Raw genomic sequence first — 22873 nt, 5'->3', positions numbered from 1 at the left:
TAAATAGCAAAGCCAAGATATAAACACAGGTCTTTCTGACTCCACAGTCTATATACTACTACTTCTGAAAACTTTTTTTTAAAATATATTTTTATAGATTTCAGAGAGGAAGGGAGAGGGAGAGAGAGATAGAAACATCAAAGATGAGAGAGAATCTTTGATCAGTTGCCTCCTGCACAAGTCCCACTGGGGATCAAGCCCACAACCCCGGCATATGCCCTGACCAGGAATCAAACCATGACTTCCTGGTTCATAGGTTGACACTTAACCACTGATCCATACCGGCTGAGCTTTCTGAAAACCATTAAGGAAATTTGAAGACCTTGAGATTTTAGATAAGAACTTAATTCTATATCCTTGTAACAGCTGAGATGAAGTTGGTTACTATGGCTGATTTTCTATCATCAAGACTTAAAAAAAGGAGAGGGGTCTAATTTTATCTAGTCAACTGGAAGTGTTAATGAAAGATGAAAGGGAAGCTGATGCTAAGTATATCTCCAATCTAATAATGTTCATTGTTAGGGGGCTACAAGCATCATCAAAATTTCTGAACTACATGAAAGGGATCTCCTGTTCACAAAATACTTTGGGAAATAAAAATTTATCAAATGACCCACAGAGTCAGCAAACTCTAATAATAACACACCTGAAGGAGACTGTTCTCATCTATGATAGTCCCAGGTAAAGATTTAAGAAGTGAAAACTTTCACTGAATTCTGTTTTAAAGACCTAAATATGTCTTAAAATATAAGATGTATTAAGTGGTTAAAAAATGTGGTGTAAGTATGACCTTTTGTTCTAAGCTGAATTGATGATCTCTAACAGAAGTTTGACATATATATATATTTAAAAAAACTATAATATCTAAAGTTATATATTTGTGTATGAATATATCAGTCAATTTTAAGCCCAACACAAGTACACAGTAATTTTTATTTTTAAACTCTTAGGACAGAAAAACATTAAAAAGTAGAACTCCTATTTTTTCACTTTAGCAAGGAAGATAACAATGATACAATTTTGATTAATTAAAAAATTATGTACCTTAAATTCTATATTCTGAGCAGTAGGAGATGTGAAGTAGAAAAATGTAAAAAAGTTAAGGACCCAATGGAGGAGGAGAATAAGTAAGAAACCTACAAAATTCTCTCAGGCTCTGAGGAATCAACTAGTCCAATATCTACTCATAAGAGATCTAGAAAATTCACTCAAGCTCTGAGAAATAAACTGTTCCCAATATCTTCTCTTTTATTTGTTTATCATTGCTGGATATATTGTTATAACTATCTTTTGAAATATTAATTTACAAATATATACTATTAGAGGCCCGGTGCATGAATTTGTGCTCCAGTGGGGTCTCTCGGCCTGGCCTGCAGGATTGGGCTGAAACTGGCTCTCCTACATTCCCCGAGGGGTCCTGGGTTGCGAGAGGGTGCAGGCCAGGCGGAGGGACCCCACTGGTGCACGATAGGAGCTGGGAAGGAACACGGGAGGTTGGCCAGCCAGAAGGGACTGTGGGAGGGCTCCAGGGTGTGTTCGGCCTGTCTCGCTCAGTCTCAATTGGCTGGACCCCAGCAGCAAGCTAACCTACTGGTAGGAGCATCTTCCCCCTGGTGGTCAGTGCACATCATAGCGACTCGTCGACCTGTCAACTGTCTGCCCCTTGGTGGTCAGTGCATGTCATAGCGAGCGGTTGAGCAGCCTTGGCATATCATTAGCATACTAGATGCCCGGTGCACGAAATTCGTGCACTTGGTGGGGCGTGTCCCTCAGCCGGGCCTGCACCCTCTCACAGCCTGGGAGCCCTCGGGGAATGTCCAACTGATGCAGAGGTGAGAGAGGCTCCTGCCACCACCGCTGCACTCATCAGCCGTGGGCCCCGCTCAAGACTTCTGGCTGAGCTGCACTCCCCCTGTGAGAGCGCACTCACCACCCGGGGGCAGCTCCTGCGTTGAGCATCTGCCCCCTAGTGGTCAGTGCGCATCATAATGACTGGTCGTTCCACTGTTTGGTCGATTTACATATTGGCCTTTTATTATATAGGATTATGCTTTGATTGACTGAACAGATGACTGGATGACCAAGCACTTATCATATTAGGCCTTCATTATATAGGATGGTTTAAAGACGCTGTATGTCTGCTAAAATTTCAAAGATAAAAGTTTACTTTGAAAAAAAAAGTTTATTTTCACATAGAATTAGAGCTATTTTTAGTATAGCACATTTCTTTTATTCTATGATGCATTTTTAGACATCTACAATCTGAATGTGTCTGATTTTCAATTTTAAACTGTCAGACTCTTATCTATAGTCTCTGAGATAGAGAGCTCTTATGTCACAATGCTTGAACAAACGTTCAAAATTTGCATTTATTTTACTCTTCTGAACCTCAAATTAAGTCCAGTTTGTTAGTCTAGGTCCATGGTCAGCAAACTGCAGCTCGCGAGCCACATGCGGCTCTTTGGCCCCTTGAGTGTGGCACTTCCACAAAATACCACGGCCTGGGCGAGTCTATTTTGAAGAAGTGGTGTTAGAAGTTTAAGTTTAAAAAATTTGGCTCTCAAAAGAAATTTCAATCGTTGTACTGTTGATATTTGGCTCTGTTGACTAATGAGTTTGCCGACCACTGGTCTAGGTGAATCCTAACAAAATATACTATGGAACAAAAATTTCTAACATCCCCTCATCTTAACTACCCCAAACTGTTACTGTAGAAGCCTTTTAGAAATAAATGATAAAGTGATTTGTTCCTACTTTCTTTTTCTCTCCCCCCCAAACATGCATATTATATCCCATACACTTGTAAATATTAGTAATAATTACTCATATACTATTTTATATACATAGTTGAGAAAGAATACACACACACACTAAGGTCAAAAGTAATGAAATTGGAAAAATGCTACATAATACAATAAGGGAGAACTATGTAACAGAATACAAACTAATTTGAAATTTACAAGGAGAAAAATCATTGGGTAAAAAATGAATAATTAACTTCTATTATAATAAAATAAAATTTAATTAAGTGTGCAAATATAAAGTTGTCATTTTGGGCACTATTAATATTTGTGTTAGATATACAAAACATGCAAGAAGAACCCATGTTTTGGGTATCAGTTAATATTAAGCTTTCTTATTTTATGCAAACAATGCACACTCCCTATTATTATACATTCTTTAGAAGAATCAGTAGTTTATTGGCAATACTGATTATAAAACTCATCATGTATTGCTATATCTGTTCATATATTAACTTTAAAAAATATCTTCACTAGTAACTATTCAGGGGAGATGAAAACCTTAATAGAAACCACAAAAAATAACATATTAAAGCAGAGAAAAATTTATAGGACATGAAGTTATATGCCAGGCAGTGAACTGCATGCCATTGGTAGAAGTATGAAGTGGAGTAATCTTTTTGGAGATAGTATTTGCCTATTATTTACCAAAACTTAAAATACACATATCCTTTGATTCAGATATTTTATCTCTAGGATTTTACACTATAGATAGCCATACCTATAGAAGATATGTGTAATACATATGCATTGCAGCCTTAGTTATGATAGCAAAGATCAGAAAACAGCTTAAACTGTCATCAAAGAGAGACTGATCAAATGAGTATGGTAAAGCAATATGTGGCATCACTTACTACTACTATTCAGCCATTAAAAGCATAAGGTGGATTTAAAAGCCTTGATACAGAAAGATGTTCAAGAAAATTATGTGGGAAAAAAGCAAGCTAATAGTATAGATACACTATAAGTCCATTTATTTTAGAAATCTAAAGGATATATATATTACATGTTATATTGCATATTTACATCTACATTATATGTATGAGTATGTATGTACACATTTCTGGATAGATTAACAAACTTAACAATTTTACTCATAAGTGTCTTTTATTTTTAAGTGAGTGTGAATAAGTGTCTTTTATTTTGTAACACTCTGTTCTATGAGCTTTTGTTGTGGATATCTGTTTTATAATAAAAACAAAGCAGCTAAAAAGAAGTCAATATTATAATGGTGTTTACATAAATAGAAATAAACCAGGCTTTTTATCCAGAAATAAACAGAACAAAACAAAACAAAAAACACAGAAGTAGTAAAATCCTGTTAGTCTTTTTTGTCAATTTTATAATTAAACCTTTATTTTACATTGACATATATGCTTATATATATACTAGAGGCCTGGTGCACAAAATTCATGCATTCAGGGGAGGTCCCTCAGCCCGGCCTGTGCCCTCTCACAGTCCAGGAGCCCTCGGGAGATATCTGACTGATGGCTTAGGTCCGCTCCCCGCAGGGAGCGGGCCTAAGTCAGCATTCGGATATCCTTAGCACTGCTGCAGAGGCGCAGCTGGAGAGGCTCCCACCACCGCTGCTGCACTCACCAGTTGTCAGCCCGGCTTCTGGCTGAGCGGCACTCCCCCTGTGGGAGCGCATTGACCACCAGGGGGCAGCTCCTGCGCTGAGTGTCTGTCCCCCTGATGGTCAGTGCACATCATAGCGACCAGTTGTTCCGACGTTCGGTCTATTTGCATATTAGCCTTTTATTATATAGGATGCTTGTGAACACAAGATACCAACACATATATTGATATACATTCAAACAGTCTTAAGAGGCTTCATATTTGTAATCTGTAACTCAAACCCTTAGCAGAATTACTTTAGTCAGCATTCTCTGTGTCAGATATAACAGGAGATATTCATGTTGATAATTCAGGTATAATTTAAAATCACAAATACATTGGAGGTTATTATAAGCACTTTATGCTCAATAAATGATCATTTTCATTGATCTTAAAGGGAATACATTCTGATTTAAATATATTAGATGGGCATTTTGAAATTATGTAATATTTCCAAACTGCAGAGGAACCCAAACTAAGACCCTCAGGTTACTCACCAGTAATTGGAGTTCTCTGATTGAAAATTTACTCCACAAACCCACATATTTTGGTTATTCCCTTGTACCACCTCAAGGAATCAGGAGCTGTTAACCTGAGAATTCCAGAAGGTTGGCACAACCCTGAGGTATGTGCCAAGTGCTAGCTGATTCCCTTTCTGTGTGAGCCTTAAAAACTTATCACCCACCTTTGTAATTCTAAACACACAGGGTAGGATGAGTTTGTGAGTGTAGCTCTTGAAAGGAGCTCACCTAATTAAGAACTCCAGTTACCAAAAAAAAAAAAAAAAAGAACTCCAGTTACCAGTGGGACTCCTAATTTTCCCATTTTTATTTTAACACAGATATCTACATTTTAGAAATTGAGAGCAGCGTCAAATCATTCTTAAGTCAAAAACAGAAGAAACATACTTTTTAGTGTGAGTATTGAAGTGTCAGATACATTACGCCTTTTACCTTGAGCTTGCAGTTTTCTTAGCAATTTGGCATCTGTGTTATCTAGAAATTCAGCACCGCCAACATTCGGAGGCCGGCCCTTCCGACGTCTCATCCTGGACTCCTCTCTTGCCCGCTGTCTCTCTGGATTTGGCGGTCTTCCTCTACGGCCCTCCATTGCTCTGATGCGAGGAATGACATCCTCTTCTTTCAAAAGACACCACTGCATTCCCTTTTAATCAACATTTTAGAGAAATAGCGTTAAAAAATAGACACAAGTGTTCAGTAAGTCAGAAAATTCTAGGTAAATTTACAGACATTTTGAAATGTATAAAGCAGGTACAATCCTTAAGAACTGTATTTTTAAAATTAAATTTATGTGTATACTTGTTCATGGCCTTCGGCATATCTTTTGTATTCTAACTTTAAATACCTAAAGAGAACTATATCTATATAAACAAAAATTATATAAATAGAGATATACACCTTAATCACCATTTCTGAATTATAATGACCATAATGTTGGCAGATAATTAAAAATACTAGTTGTGTGATGACATCTTATAGATTGTTCTCATGGGTTATTAGTACAGCCAAATACTAAGCTATTTCAACAATAGATGAAAGTATCTTTTTAGAGAAATCTTATAGCTAATAAATCAAGAAGAAATGCAAGAGATAAAGTATCAGCATTTTGCAATGTCTGATGAATTAATGGATCTAAGCATCAAACTTGCATGGCTGCCAATCACCCACAAGAGAGACAACCAGATAGACATCAGCTTCCTGATAGAGGTCCACTCCATCATCCCTCTATACTAGTCTTGCCTTACCAAAAAAATCACAACTAGATTTGATTAAATCTCTAGATTTAATGACTATAATTTCACAGGAAAACAGGGTGAGAAGTGTATGTTAAATTACATAGCAAAACCCAGTCTATAGGAAATTACAAATTACCCATTTTCTTTAATAAGTTTCAAGAAGTAAACAGATTATAAGGAGACTCACAATATGTATTAAACAATCCCAAAGATAAGTGCGGACCTTACCTAGATCCTGATTCAAACAGACAAAGTGGTCAGAAAATTATAACAATTATAGGACAACTGAAAATTTGAATAAGGACTGATATTTGAGGATATTAAGAAATTATTATTTTAAAGTGTGATAATGGTACTGCAGTACTCTTGTAGCCTACAAGAGTCCCTATCTTTTATATAAATAAATTGAAATATTTACAGATGAAGTAAGACATGTAAGATTTGTTTCAACAAATTATGGAAGAGGAGAAGCAGATGGGGGTATATGTTAAACAATATTAGCCACGTGATAATTTCTAAAGCTGATGATGGGTACATGGTGTATATTATTCTGTCTACTTTTGTGTCTATCTGAGATTTCTAATTATAAATTTCCTGACAGAAATGCATACAACAGCATCATGCTAGTGTATTATAGAAATACTCCTGCTCGATGTATAGATACAATCTGAGTCTGGTTTCCATTATTCTCCGTATGTCAATCAAAACAAGTACAATGTTATGTTTTCTTACACATAGCAATATGTCCAAAGTAATATGCTCATGTATAGAAAAGGCATCCTTTAAAAATAATCCTTTGAAGAAATTGTTTTAGTATTCTGTTTCTTATTTTTTTCAGAGATAACTCATTTAGTGTGAAAATTAAGGCAATTTTATAAATTTTTTTTTTTTCTTAAAAGAATCTAGCTTAAAAGAATTTAGCTTGAACCTTTGTGGGTAATTCTGCAACCAAAACCAATAAAAAGTTCTCAAGTTCTATTTTATGACATGATTCCTAACCTAGGGCAAGGTGTCTGTGAATATCTCATTAAATGGGTACTAAAGATACAAATAATACTCCTGCTATCTCATTAAATGGGTACTAAAAATACAAATAATACTCCTGAGGACAGCTACACCTACATTCCAAGCAGGGTACTTTATTTCATTCATTGTGAATATGTAATATACTTTCATCTTCACACCAGCTCTACCTAATAAAGAGGTTTTGGTTGTTCCTATAGCACAACTGAGGGAATTCAGGCCCAGTGAGGTTAAATAATTTCCTGAGGAATAGAGGCATTAAGGAACAGAACTGTGATCCTGTCTCACTCTAAAACCTTGTTCCTGACCACTGCATGTACCTCACTGATGTTACAAACATGTTCTTTTACTTAGTAAGTATCTAATCATGATATTCAGACATGAAAGCACAGCCAAGATTCTGTCAAGACAGAATTGTGTCAGAAAAAGCTTTCAGGCATATAGTCCATAAGTACAGGTTAAAAGTAATAACTATACTAATTCTTTTCAGTAATTCCCATGTCAAAAATAATTTTTAAAATTAATGCTGAGGGCCCTAGCGGGCTTGGCTCAGTGAATAGAGGTTAAGCCTGTGGACTGAAGGGTCCCAGATTCGATTCTGGCCAAGGGCACATGCCTGGGTTGCGGCTTGATCCCCAGTGGGGGGTGTTCAGGAGGCAGCCGATCAATGATTCTCTCTCATCATTGATGTTTTTATCTCTCTCTCGCCTTCTCTCTTCCTCTCTGAAATCAATAAAGAAATACATTTAAAAAAATTAATGCTGAGGAAAATAAGTGTTTTTTGCTGAGATTTCAAAGGAAGTCAATAGGAACAATAGTTAAACTAACTGTATATTTAGGCCATAAACCTCTAAGAAGGAAGCCATCAAGACAATTTTATGTTCATCAGTATGAGAAGCTTTTGATTAGTTTAGGTTTTCATTTTTCTATTCTGCTCTCAGGCACCAACACAGCATGAATCACATAAATTGAGAAATATACAAGTAACACCTGTGGCACTTGGAATAGCAGAGAGAGAGTGTGTGTGTGTCGAGGAATCGCATTCAGTTTTTAAAGTATCTTATTAATAATAAAACCAACTTTTAGCCAAGATTTAAAGGGTTCAATCAACCTATCTTTTTTTTATCCAGTTACAATTTTTAGTTATGCTTTTGTTCATTGAGAAAAACATACCTATGTCAAAACAGGAATAGAATATTTTGGGCCCAAAACTTACCAGAGAAATATAGTAACACTAGAGGCCCGGTGCACGAAATTCATGCACAAGTGGGGGGGGGGGGTGTTCCTCAGCCCAGCCTGCACCCTCTCCAATATGGGACCCCTTGAGGGCAGTCGGATATCCCTCTCACAATCTAGGACTGCTGGCTACCAACTGCTCACCTGCCTGCCTTCCTGATTGCCCCTAACCACTTCTGCCTGCCAGCCTGATCACCCCCTAACCACTCGCCTGACAGCCTGATTGATGCCTAACTGCTCCCCTGCCAGCCTGTTTGCCCCTAACTGCCCTCGCCTGCAGGCCTGGTCACCCCTAACTGTCCTCCCCTGCAGGCCTGGTCACCCCTAACTGCCCTTCCCTGCAGGGCAGATCCCCCCAACTGCTCTCCCCTGCAGGCCTGAGTACCCCCCCCCCCCACTGCCCTTCCTTGGAGGTCCAGTCACCCCCAACTTCCCTCCCCTGCCAGCCTGGTTACCCCTAACTGTCCTCCCCTGCAGGCTTGATCGCCCCCAACTGCCCTCCCTTGCAGGCCTGGTCCCTCCCAACTGCCCTCCCCTGCTGGCCATCTTGTGGTGGCCATCTGGTGTCCATATGGGGGCAGGATCTTTGACCACATGGGGGCAGCCATCTTGTGTGTTGGAGTGATGGTCAATCTGCATATTACTCTTTTATTAGATAGGATAGAGGCCTGGTGCATGGGTGGGGGCCAGCTGGTTTGTCCTGAAGGGTTTCCCAGATCAGGGTGGGGGTTCCCTTGGGGCGTGGGCAGCCTGGGTGAGGGGCCTGTGGTGGTTTGCAGGCTGGCCATGCCAGTCGGTGACCCAACTGGAGACCCTGGTATCTGGGGTTTATTTATCTTCTATGATTGAAACTTTGTAGCCTGGAGTGGAGCCAAGCCTCCTGCTCACTCCATGGCTGCCGCCATTTCTGGTGGAATTTATTTACTTTCTATAATTGAAACTTTGTAGCCTTAAGCAGAGGCCTGGGCCGGCCAGGCTATAGAAACTTGGCTTCCTTCATTGCCGGGGGCAACCCTAGCCTCCTCCTCTCTGCAGCTCCGTGGCTGCTGCCATTTCTGTTGGAATTTATCTTCTATAATTGAAACTTTGTACCCTTGAGTGGAGGCCTTGGCCCGCCAGGGTGTGTGGAAAGCTTGGCTTCCTCCATTGCCGGGGAAACCCAAGCCTCCCTCCTGCTCACTCAGTGGCTGCAGCCATCTTGGTTGGGGTTAATTTGCATACTTGCTCTGATTGGCTGATGGGCGTGGCTGGTGGGTGTGGCGGAGTGATGGTTAATTTGCATATTACTCTTTTGTTAGATAGGATTATCACTTACATTTTGCCCTTGGCATTTAGAAAGTAATTATTTTCTAAGAGCATTGCATATGTTGGGCTACATGTATCATCTGACTCCCAGATTTTAGAAAATAAGAAATGGATTGTTACAAAAATCAGAAGTTATCTTACAGCTTTAATTCACTGAGCAGCCAAAATAGTTGTGGGTATTAAAAAAAAGTATTTTTCTCAATAAACTTTCCCTTAAAAAAGCAAATACAATTTATATCATTTGATTAATTTGTTATAAGCATTTTGTCAATTAAAAATTATGCATGAAAACAGTTAATTTTTTTTCTTAATTTCTAAGAATAAGATAGCAAATAGTTCTTGAAAATAATCTTTCTTGACTAATATTTAAAAGATGAATAAAAAGAAAATTGATGATCAACATTATGGACATGGTGACAGATTAAGTCTATTACACCATTATAATTCCGCTTTCAAGAGTTAGTAATTTAACTTTACCAATAACACATTCAGTTCTATAAATACTACAAAGAAAGAGAAGGAAAAAAAGGGTTTACATGTTATTTCAGAAGATTAAAAATAATTAAAGTAAATAATTATATAAGTACACTATATACTGTACACAGTAATGCATTCTAAAAGTATACTAAAAGACTATATTATAAAAATAGTTTCCATTACGTAAACATTTGTTGAGGCACCTACTCTGTACAAGGTATAACATTTTCTAAAAATAAACTAGAGCAAGCCCTCTCCTCAAAAGACTGACATTCTTAACTAGGACCTTAGGCTCAAGCTGTTCTAATGCAGGTGGTTCAAGGCCCACACCCTGAGTTGTAATGAATTTAAAGAGTTGAGAGGCTGGAACAGAAAGTTCTCTTGATTGTCCACTTACACAATAATGATGGTCTCAATTAGGGCCTGAGACTTAGAGCTAGAAAGGAAGGCAAATACATCAGTCTTTTTCTAGAGAGAGGACGGCCAGGGTGTGAAGGAGGAAAGCCTAAAGGGAGACCAAAAGAGTTGGGAGTAGTCTCTAGGCAACGTGGGAAAAGACATGATATGAGGTTTCCTTCCTGAACAAAGTTAAGATCCAATGTGGAGAAATACCTGAGAAAACTGGCCAATACATTTATTGCTCTTAGTCTTATATGCTTTAAAAACTAAATAAGCTTTAAAGAATTTATTTTGGGGAGAAAGCAGTTAAGTGAAGTAAACCAGTCCACCAAAAGCCAGTTCACTGAATGATCTATTTGCTAAATTACTGAAGATTTTTACTTGTTTAAGTTTAGTATCACCAAGATTTTGCTGCAGCAATTTTCCTTGGATTTGTAGTCCTGGGCCACGAAGTGTCAGTTTCTCATGTTAACAATTGAGAAGCCTAGAGCTTCTCATATGCTCAATGTTATATAAGTGAATGGATGAACTTTATTCATATTTTCCTGGATCGGGCCCCATACATATCCCAGTGAAACAGCTTTTAATCTGGGTAAGGTATCTGGTCTGATGATTCTGGGTTTGTTAGTCATTTAGTGAATTGATGATTTTTATCAACTAATTTTTGGCTAAATAGTTTTCAGTAAACTTAACTGTGGCTCAAGAAAACAAAGTTAATATTTTTTTACTACTTTTCTCTTTGAAGGTATACTTTAAGAATCCTTTACTTCCTAATATTACATTATGAAAAAAAAACTTTTATAATGTTATACCTAAAGGGAAATTGATCTTAAAGACCTCTTCTAATATATATACTTCACATCATAGAGGAGGGAATTAAGATTTAGAAGAGTAGGCGCTTCAGTTTTTCAAAGTAATAGAGGATACAAAATTACCCTGCTAGGACACTAGGAATAATCTTAGTGCTTAAGCAAAGCAAGGGTATCAGATATTTTTGACAGAACTTAACAATTCATATTTTCAGAAAAACATTAAAGTTAGTATCATGAGAAAAATAAAACTTTATTTGGATTTCCTTACATCTATTTCACAGTTTAGTTTATTTTTAAATACTTTATGGTGCCCAAGACAAGTAGTGAGTTTTAAATAACATAAACTTTACAGCATTAAGGATTCTTAATTTACTCTAATCATATAGTTTTTTAATATCATATACTGAAAGCACTTTAAAGATGTGAAACAATAAGAACAGCCATCTATGCTGAGAGATGGGTGTCAACTCTTAAAAACAGTGTAGAAATTATTTCCACAATGCTGGCTGTGCTTTCCAGTTACTTGCAGTAGGTTACCATCTAACAAAAATACTTCGTTAGCGCCACACTTGGATTCATACATTTGGCCTCCTACTATAGGCCTGTGCCTAGCCATAAAAATCCTACCTGGTAGATTAGTGACATGAATTTCCAGACTTTTAGATTTCTGGTAGTGATCTCTCATGTTCTCAGAGCCACTCTGTGCACACGGCTATGTTGCATTAGGTGTGACAGTTAACAGCAGAGTTGAATTAGAACCCTGGTTGTTGACTTCCAATCTTTCGTTCTTTACTTATTGAAATAATTACCAGCATTACAACCTTGCCCAAAATCATGTGTTGCCTGCTTTATTGTGAAATCTTCCTTTATTCCTCACTAACAAAACTCTGATTTTATCTGGACAGCATTGTGCTTAGTGCTTTATTTCTCCAAACAATGAGCTCCTCTAAGTCAGTGATCATAATTTCTCTTGCTTTTGTACTTTTCAGTTTCTGTATGAAGACTAATTTTCCCTCAAAGCCAGGCTTTCAAGTTCATTTCTGTAGTGAAATGTGTTTACAATTTTCTTTATAGAAAATGCCTTTAGGGAAAATTTATTTGGAAAAATTATGTCTGGCACATTAAGTATTTGCCACAAATATTTACTGATTAAGTGACTAAGAAAAGAGGCTCTTTCAATAAGACTTAGACATTTTTCTATTCTCATGGCCTTATGCCATTAAAAAGAAATACCTTTTTTAAAATAAAATAAAAACTTCTCAAATAGAAAAAGCAACATTTTCTCAGTCACTTTTAACTCCTTTCTTCTTTGTATAGTTCTTTTTCTTTGCATTTTAGCCTGAACACAGAAGATATTCACAACTCAATGCTTTTGAACTTCCTGGTTGAAAAAAATAAACATGATTGTTATATTTATGCTTAAATGTTTTTTTTTTCTTTACAATTCACAAAAAATGCTTTTCCTAGATTATCATATACTTCAGGTGACCTTTGTCATTAATTTATTTTGAATCCGTCATATATTCATAATAAAAATGTGAATAGCTTTTTACCTAAGTATCATATTTATGTAATTAAAAATAACCCTATTATATTTACCAAAATGTGTCTAGCTCAACCTTACTTTCTATTATTCTGATACTCAAAAACAAAATAAAATGAAAACAAAGATGAAAATTAGGTTCAGCAAGTTCATTATAATGTGATGAAGAAGTCTGTGAGAAATCTATTTATCTTACACCTTTTCGTTAGCAGGTAGCCAGCCAGTATAGCATAGACTTATAAAGAGTACAGTTATAGTTCATTTTGTTCCATGAAAGTTATCATCCCTAAAATCTTGGTTTCTATAGAAACTGGTAAGAAGTGTTTGGTATCTAAGGATAAGTAGATAGTGACAAGTAGCTGATTGTACAAATCCTTACCACATTTGTAGACTGAAATAAATAAAACTGACAATGTCTAGATTAAAGCCACATCCCCCATTTATTGGGTCAATCTTATCTATTTACTTGAATTTAAGGGCTTTTCTTTTTTGTAATTTTTAAAGGTAATCATTAGATTGTTTTCATGTAGTTAATGATAACTTTACTTAAATTTCAATAAATTTGAGCTCTCATACTCTACTTCTAATATTATCGTACTATATACTAAGTTAGCCAATATTTTCAACACATTTTTCTGTTAATAAATATATGTATAATTACTTTCTTAAGCTCAGAAATATATTGTGTCAAAAATGATTAACTTATACAAAATAACCATGGTTCCCTACTGCAGATATTATCTTGTAGCAGAAATTATCATCTTCTAAAATCCATTTGTAAAATAGAGTTTTGAAACACCACTGTTGTAATTTTTTAAATGCTTTAAACAAAATTAGAAGTTATAGGGCAAATACTGGTGGGTTGTTTTGGTATGTTTTAAAATTTAAAAATACTACAGACAAATTATATTTTTCAATGCAAATGTTTTGTTAGGAGAGTGATTAAGGATACTAATGAATCTCCAAATACAGCATTTCATTTGCTATTAAACACTGCCCGAAATATAGAAAGCTTGGAAAACTGTAGCAGTAGTATTTAAAATCATTGTTTACAATCTCCATGATTTTGGAAAACTGAAAGATTAGCCTTTATTGGATTATAAGGAATAGAAGTATTTATTTTTTAAATAAAAAATGTTTTTCAGGTTATATGTGCAATACAAGCAAATTTTAGAAAATATGAAATGAAATAGCATAGGAAAGAAAAGGATCTATTGTACCATCAATCATTACAACCATCATTAAACTTCTGAGGCATTTTCTTCCAATCTTTCAATATGCATAGTTTTGTTTTTCAAACTATACAGAGTAGGGCAAAAGTAGGCTTACAGCTGTTCATATGGAAAATAATACAGTAATTAATAAATAATATAAGAATAAACGGTGCTTCACTTACTCAAAACTGTAAACCTACTTTTGCCCTACCCTGTATATAGCCATTGTGCCATTTATACAACTTGTATTAAGGCAAACATTGTAAAAGCTGCAGATCATCACTGCATGATAACACTGTCTTTGTCCAAAACTATATTTTAAATCTTCTACAAAATGTAGGCCAATCAAAATTATTACACATCATAGCTACTCTAACAAAAATATATAATCTTTGTTCATGTTCATAGAATATTGTATAATTATGTACATTTCTAACTATATGCTTATATATACTGATCATACCATATATAGAAATGTATATGGCACTACATCTGTATGCATCTCTAATTAACGTTTTTGATATTACTTACCTTTATTGTTGTTCTCTAAAAGTATCCTAAAATGAATCCAACTATTTTTTTTATTGATTGACTTGAGAGAGAGAGAGAGAGAGAGAGAGAGAGAGAATGTGGGAGGGAGAGAAAGGAAAGAGAGAGCAAAATATCGATTGTTGTTCCACTTAATTATGCATTCATTGGTTGATTCTTGTATGTACCCTGATGGGGATCAACCCACAACCTTGGTGTATGGGGACGATGCTCTGACCAACTGAACTACCCGGCTAGGGCTCCAAATATATATTTTTTTAACTGAGATAAGTGCTCTCAAAATTGCTATTATTTTCCCTCTGCAGCCTGCTGAAATGTTGGCAGCTTAACATATTCTGGATTTAGTAATTCATCATATTTTCTTGATTGGAATGATCGCTCAGCAAGACAATATGCATTTGGAAAACACTGATTATGTTTAATAAAAAGTGAATGGATGTCAAAGAACTGTCTGCTCTGCCTAATGAGGCTTTAGAGATTAAATCTAATTATCACTGATAAAAAACTAAAAATCCGTATGTATTGAACAACAATTAGCTTTGTTCTCAGAACAAAAATCCATTGATCTGAAAATCATGAAGCTATCTTTGGCATAAACAAGTAAGGATTTGATAACACAAACCAAAAGATTACAAATGTAAATAATTTATAAGTAAAATTATTACTACCTTCTAATATGCTTTGTGACTAAAAAACTGATTCATTTTATATATGGAGTATGCAAAATACCACTGTGGTTCTAAAATTCTGAGAATCTGTTTGGTGACAGAGTAAGTCTGAAATGTAAATTTTTTAAAATTTAAAACATAGAAAAATATAGACTATATTTCCATAAAGACCAACCTCAGATAAACAGATTTTGGCATTTTAAAATTACCAGCAAAGAGATAAGTCAATTTCAACGTAATTTGTTCCTTAAAAAGTATTGAACAATGAAAAATAGGTTATACAATGAATGCAAAAGAACATTGTTAGGAACCTCGAGTTCTAGTTATGTCCTGCCTAATTAAGGCTGTGTGATCTTGGAAAATTTCCTTAATCTTTGAGCTCTCAAAATATACCTCTTGCAGAATGAGTAAGGTCTTTTTTATTTCTATCACTAGAAAACTAGAGGGTAAGGTAGAAAGGAAAAGCCTGCCTATCGACAATAGAAAATATTAATTGCCAAAAACAACAACACCTGTATGTGCACTAAAATGGGCCAAAAGGAAGAACGGTTCAAACAGGGAAGAAAATATCAACTTCAGTTAGCTGAGCATTTTAACCTTTTGAAACATTTTTATGCATATGATATCATTTTAACCTCACATAATCCTAGGAAGCAGAAGTAAAATTATTAGTCTCTATTTTGCAGATAAAAAAATAGAGGGGACACTGTTGTTTGCAATCACAAAACCATTTCATGGATTAACAAGAATCTAGGTCTTCTCATTTCTTAGTAAAGATTTGTTTCAACATGAACGGATAGTTAAAGGGAAAAATAAGTATATGCAGCTGAATCCAAGTATGAAAAAAGGCAAAACATTAAAGAGAAAATAAAGAAAATGAAGTCTCTGTGGTAGGTTCTTCATTCTGATTAATGAGGTTGCATATTTAACCCTCAAGCTGAAAGGGAGTTGTCACTACAAAACTGTGTGAAATTCATTTAAAAATTCAATTTTTGCAAAAGCAGAAATTTTACTTAACTAATATTAAGCAAATCTGCACCTCCACACCCCAAAATTACCCAACTTGTGAAAATGGATCATGTAGCATGTCATAATCAAATGAAAAAACTAAGACATATTTGTCCTCTTTTGATCTGACGTATAACACATTTTTCCTATTCAAATTAATTTTTAGAAAATGTTTACTTTCCAGGGAACTAATGCTTTACCATATTTCACATGAACATGCAGATACTTTTATACCTGTATAACCTGTAAAACTACTGACAGAATTAACAAACAGGAAAAAGTTTATATAAAAATTTTTGAAAAAGACATTATGCCAAAGCTCCTTGCTACTGAAACAGTAAACTGAGTAGTTTGAGTGTTGAGTGTTTACCACAAAGGAGTATGTAGAGCTATACCAAGGAACTAACAGAGTGTAGTGAAATTTAATTCATTAAGGTTATGGTACTACTTTTTTGGTTCAAAGACTATACTTTTTAAAAAGTGGATACCTGCGGTCCATCTCTGGCTTCATAGAAGTCACCCACTCTTATTTTTGCACTGAAGCTGAAATTGTCCCTTGAGATATCCATTATTCCATTTCTGCTGAGATACTGAAAAAATCACATATTTTTCCACTTCAGGTTTTAATAATGACAACCCAGCTTTGATGTATAGCTATCTTCAGAACACTGTTTTGCGTATTCTACCACGGGGCTATGGATTTATAGGAGCTCAATTTAGGTGAAGTACATTAGTCCCAAACACACAACATTTTGCATCAAGGAACTTATCTGAGAAAGGAGTGTACTTTTTTTTTTTTCCATAAGCATGCATAATAGGCACCAAATGTGTGTTATTTGGTGAAAAGTATGTACCTTTATTACTTCAGGGTACTGCCTAAGTTTCTTTCCACATGGAGCATAATATGCTACTTCTCCTTGAAGGCGCCCTCCAAAGTTTCTTATTCTTGTCTCTCTCTGCCAGCTATGCATAACAGAAATGAGAATTATAACATACTTAATTTTAAAAACTTTTAAAAACTAAAAAAAAAATTAAGAATACATGCTCTTTAGAAAACATGAAAAATGCAAATAAAACAAATATTAAACCTCCTGATTATACAACTGAGATGTATTTACTATTAAAATTATTTTAATTTTTAGCTAAGTAATTCAATTGAAATTAATCAAAGACTCAAGTTATAAATATGAAACTCCATTAAATTTTTTAGAAATCTTAACTAGAATTACTTTGAGACATATTAATAGCATGTGTCAATGTGTACTGACTTTTTACATCTGAAAAGCTTTAAGTGAGAGGACGACAATAAACCTGGCTGTCTGCTCTTGGAGAGTCATGTACTTCAGTGTAAAACTGCTCAGTTCCAATTAAACCATTTTAGGAAAACTCTGCCACAATGGCTTTCCCTGCCCTTAAATTCTATCTTCACAAAATCTCTGACACTCTCAATTGCACCCCTTCCCTTTGCCAAATGACTTGCTCTTGCTTATTTTTCAGTCATATTCCCACCTGGATGCATGCCCCCATCACAGCTCTGTCATATCTAAACACAGCAGTTACCCTTAATTTCAGTTTTCTGATATATCATCTTACTTGCCTTTCATTCTAGCTCTTCTCCAATAAATACTATGCAGTATATTCACTTATTAAAGTATAGAATATGAAATCAAACATGCATAAATATGTGTGGGAAAAGCAAAAAGGGAAATCTCATTTTCCATACCCATATTCCAAAGGAATACGCAGTTCGCGTTCATCTGTTACTCTTCTTCTTTTGGAAGTGCCTTCAAGAAAATTCAGCCAGTTAACATAAAAGACTAGTTTACACAGGTAGACAATTTTTTGATAGTTTTGAAGCTCCTCTTTAAATAAAAGATCTTAATGGCTTGGATTATTAGTGTTGTTCTGCAACTTGTACATTATTTTTAGATGGTCCAACAAAACACATTGTATAAAGTAGAGGGTTTCTTTGGTCTGCATGACTAAAGCTAGTCTTTCTCTCCAAAGAGAATACAAGGCGAGGTAAAAATATACAGTGTTCCTCTGATTTCATTATTTAAACATGGCTAAAGTAGGAGTAAAGTTTCAGAAAACCATATACTGTTGTATTCTTTGAAAATTAGTTTTAAGATGCTGATAAATTCCAACTGCTGGCTCATACATTTAAAAATAATATAATGTCTACATTCATATAAATCCATAGTAAAAACACTAGTAGGTCTTTTAATTAAAGTACAAAGAAATCAGATTATGATTACATGTAAAATGTTTCATAGATGATGACCAAGTTTCACAAATACAAATACATACATTTTAATTAGTTGGATATCATACTGGCAAATGGAAGCAAAACTAGAAATTTCCAAGAAAAGAGTGAAATAAGTAAAACACAGTATTTTTCTATATGCCTCTATATCTTCTTAGCTATTGAAATGAGAATAGAGAATAGTTTTGGAATATTAATGTAAAAACTTTTAATGAAGTCCTCTAGAAGTTTATAAAAGGTCAAATAGAAAAATATAGACGTGGTGTGTTAATGGAATATTAATGCTACTCACTAATACAAATGATTGGCGATGTGTTGGGCAGATATGCAATTGAATCTTAAGTAACCAAGTGAGCTCATTTTTCTAAAGTACAAAAAAGTCCACTGTCAATCAAATACTAAGTTGTAGAAGCATAAACTAAACACAGAAGCAGGAAAGTATTCAAAATCAAGAGCTGTCATTAAGCAGGTTCTAAAACTGTAAGCACAGAGAATAAAAATGGAAATGGGTCATATCCTTTGAAAATACATGCTGACCTTTCTTAGCCAACCTAAATCTAAGCTGAACACTTGATTCCAATGAGATCATCCTTAGACCACTGTATAAATAAGAATTCTTGCTATGGTTTGCCTTCTACTTTACAATAATAAAAATAAAGTGTAGGTACCAGAGTGTGGACTTGAAGTAAGTGTGGAAGAAGGTGTGCCAAGAAAAGCAGGTGACTGGGATTCAGAACATAAGGCAGCAGGAGCAGAGCCTGGGGCTTTTGCTATGTGGAGGTTACGAGGTGTTGAGTGAGCTGTGAGACTGATGGAAGGGCTTTTGACAGAGGAAGCTGTTTTATTCAGTTTCATTGAAGTTTTCTCTCCTTCAGTATCACTATCTGATTCATCTTGGTCTTTATCATCATCATCATCTTCTTCTGATCCTTCTGTATCTGATTCTGAATTACTATCTGATTCTGGGAAGTAAAAGAAGCATTTGTATATTATAACTAGATAATCACCAACAATTTGCAGTTTGTACCTAAATGGAATAGTTCAGGAACCAGCATCTGTGAATAAGAACTCAAATGAGCATCTTCCTGAAGCATAAATGTAAAAATTACTACCTGGCAAGCTATTTGAGTACAATGTTCGCAGGCTATAAAACCTCAAAATTCTTCATTAAAGTATCCATTTTACTCATAAAATAGTTCTCCTCATATGACACTATTCACAGGATGAGTTCTGCCTAGAGGCTTTGTCACTTTTAATTTAATGGAGAAACTAAAGTGTAGAGGGGATCGAATTGATTATTTAAATTAATAGATCTCAATAGCTTAAGAATTGTAGTTTACTATGAGAAAGAGAAGACTGGGACTGCCATCACCTTTTCATCTGCACTTTGACATGAAAGAAAACAATTTTCTGAAGGAGATTCCTGCTCTTTTGGCTGCAGTTATTCTATGTAGGTGTTAGGACTCCATCATGCTGCTCAGGCTTCACAAAAGACTGGGATTACTAACACAACTGTAGGGGGTAATTTAATGTTTAATAATTCAAGTTTGTTCTAGCAATGTCGTCCTATAAATGCATCCATCCTACAGGTATGTAAAATCTATTCCTGGATTAAACTGGATAAACATAGGACTGATATTTGTACTGTATTTTAATGGCTTCCGGAACAACAGCTTTTGTGGAATTATGTTTTGTGTAGTATTATCTGTCTACACTAAAGTTCATTATAAAGCTGTCTTTGACAGATGTTAATACTGACATTCATTATCTACCATGGAAAGTTGTGTTTATGGGAACACCAGAAAAAATATTATAGGAAAAGATGTTCTTGCCCTGAGTAAGTAGCTGTTTTTACCTCATAAATACTTTACCTTGCATAACTGACTATATTTCCCTATTCATATTGGTGACTAGCAAATTTACAATAGGATTTGTGGCTGACCAGTTAACGAATCCAAAAACTTTGATAATATATATTTCATCTTTGAATTTAAAATTTAAGCTATCTTGTATTTTCAACCTTCTGTGGAACAGGAAGAAAAGTTAAGGGGAAGAAAAATAAAAAGAAGCTAACAACAACAACAAAAAAAACAGGAAGTGAATAAAAATAAAACCAGGAAGAATACTAAATGTTATTAAAATGCATTCTGATTGCTAACAGACATGCATAGGGATTTAGGTTTTTGCTACTTTCTGAATGACTGTGACACATTTTAACAAGTAGCAGAAGAGATGCAAAAAGGGATAAATTAGTTGCGCTGAATTAAGTGAAAATTAAGCAACTTCATGATTTTCATGCATTATTTATATTCGCTTTAAAGTATTATTTGTTTAATGCTAAATGAACAACAAAGCTGAGAATTTTACTCAGGATTTCCAATTTCAGTTACGCCTATTTTTATCAGCTCTCTACAGAAATATACATAGCTGTGTGAAACATAGTGAATGACATAATTATAAGCCTGTGACTTAAGAACCTCTTTTAAAATGTTTTGGTTCACGTAGCATTTACTAAAATACTTTAAATTTTTAAAATAGAAAATAACCTGATTGGCTGTCATCAGATTCATCATCTTCCTCATCTTCCTCATCTTCTTCCTCATCTTCTTCCTCTTCGTCTTCATTTGAATCTTCAGAATCTTTACTACTGGGAATGTCTGAATCTGTTCCTCTAAACTGTTCCACTAAAGATTTTGCAGGATGAGAGTGATGTGTTTTTACTGGGTTTACATTATTGCTAACTGCTTTTTCCTTCCCTTGACTATGGAGTATGGGAGAAGCAGAGGGCATTACAGCTGTTTGATTGCCAGGGGTCCTTCTTCCACTTGTACTCAAATTTACAGGTGAGGAAAAAGGGGTACTACTTGCAGTAGCAATGTTCTCATTAATCTTACTCTGCATTTTAGTTTTGGTAGTAAGTGCTAGAGGAGCTTCTTGAATGACACTTTGAATAACTCCATTTGGTTGGTGATTACCCAAAAGTGCATTTGTCAAGAATGGATTAGGGTGGTTGTTTTCTAGTGATTGTTTTGGATGTGCTGGTGAGCTAGAGGTTCCTTTAGGATTTGACAAAGCTGCAATAACCTTCTTCAAGCTCTTGGAGGACTCCTGTTTCTTTAACTGTGCTGGAAATGTCTGTTTATATTGTTCCTGTTGAAACATAAGTTAAAAGAACAAATCAACAATAAGAACAACGACTGTCTGCAGTATCTGACAACTGCTTATACACAAATTTAAATCATGATTACAAGTGCTGTAAAAGTAGTGGCTGTGAAGACTGCTGGTTGCCGAACCTTGGCTAGACATAATATATTAAAGTTCAATTAGTCCTTCCCTCTTACATATGTTTCCTGACTGTCCCCTTCTCTTTACTATTGCTCCCGTTTTCTCAATAATCCAAGCTTGAAACTCTAAAATTGTCCTTCACTTTTCTCCAAGTCAGTCAGTCATATTACTATGTCTTTGGATTCTTTCATTAAAATATTGCTCAAACTTAAGCCATACCATTTCTTCCCACCCAACTCAATATATGCTTTACACAAATGTCAATTAAATCTTAATATAAGTCTAATATTATATATTAGCTCCTCAGTCAAAAGCTTTAGTGCTTCCTCCACCATTGCCAACTTTAGAAAGTAAATACTTTTCATATGAAGTGCATACCTTTCTAGTCAAACCTGTCACACCCTGTGCACCCACATTTTGTTATAACTATTTTCTCTGCATGAAGCATCCTCCTTTTATAAATTTTAAGCTAATGAAATGCTGTTCATTCTTCAAAATTCAACCAAGCAGCTTTTCATGCTTGTTTCAGCCAGAGCACATATGCCTCTATCCTTTGAGCACCTTGACCTCCTTATATTCTGTCCTGTACAACCTATAGTCAACGTGATATGAGGCTGATAGAAATGCTGGCTCAACATTCTGGGGGGCCAACTTTAGGGTGCCTTCAGCATATTAGCATTGGAAATAGTGTAATAAAAGTTTAGAAAAATTATCCTTAAACCACTAAGCCTTAAAATTTACATCTGTAAAAAAGGAATAAAAAATTATTTGGCTAACAGAATTGTCCTGAACAGAGTAAAATCATGGATTTTATTTATTAAAATAAATTAAAATTATATGCAAATATAAACTGAAATAGGATGATTAAAGCATTTTAAGTTATAGATACAAAAGATAAGATTCTATAATGAAAA

General features: G+C 35.1%; 1 protein-coding gene across 9 annotated transcripts in view; it reads right to left on the bottom strand.

Annotated features, from left to right (window-relative positions):
* The window catches only part of BAZ2B (bromodomain adjacent to zinc finger domain 2B), a 325819-nt gene that overhangs the window by 68989 nt on the left and 233957 nt on the right, over positions 1-22873 (bottom strand). For 8 of the 9 annotated variants that reach the window (XM_079781879.1, XM_079781880.1, XM_079781881.1 and 5 more), the window contains 6 exons: positions 21221-21824; positions 19343-19636; positions 18132-18192; positions 17263-17371; positions 16897-16998; positions 5372-5582 (listed from right to left, as the gene is read on the bottom strand). In XM_079781879.1, coding sequence (XP_079638005.1) covers positions 5372-5582; positions 16897-16998; positions 17263-17371; positions 18132-18192; positions 19343-19636; positions 21221-21824 — 1381 coding nt within the window. The remainder of the gene's footprint in view (positions 1-5371; positions 5583-16896; positions 16999-17262; positions 17372-18131; positions 18193-19342; positions 19637-21220; positions 21825-22873) is intronic. The other variant, XM_079781884.1, reaches the window with a different exon arrangement.

This window comes from Cnephaeus nilssonii (genome assembly GCF_951640355.1).
Source record: "Cnephaeus nilssonii genome assembly, chromosome: 10".
NCBI lineage: Eukaryota > Metazoa > Chordata > Mammalia > Chiroptera > Vespertilionidae > Cnephaeus > Cnephaeus nilssonii.
Note: the sequence above shows the minus strand (reverse complement) of the source record. Positions and strands in the feature narration are given on the sequence as shown.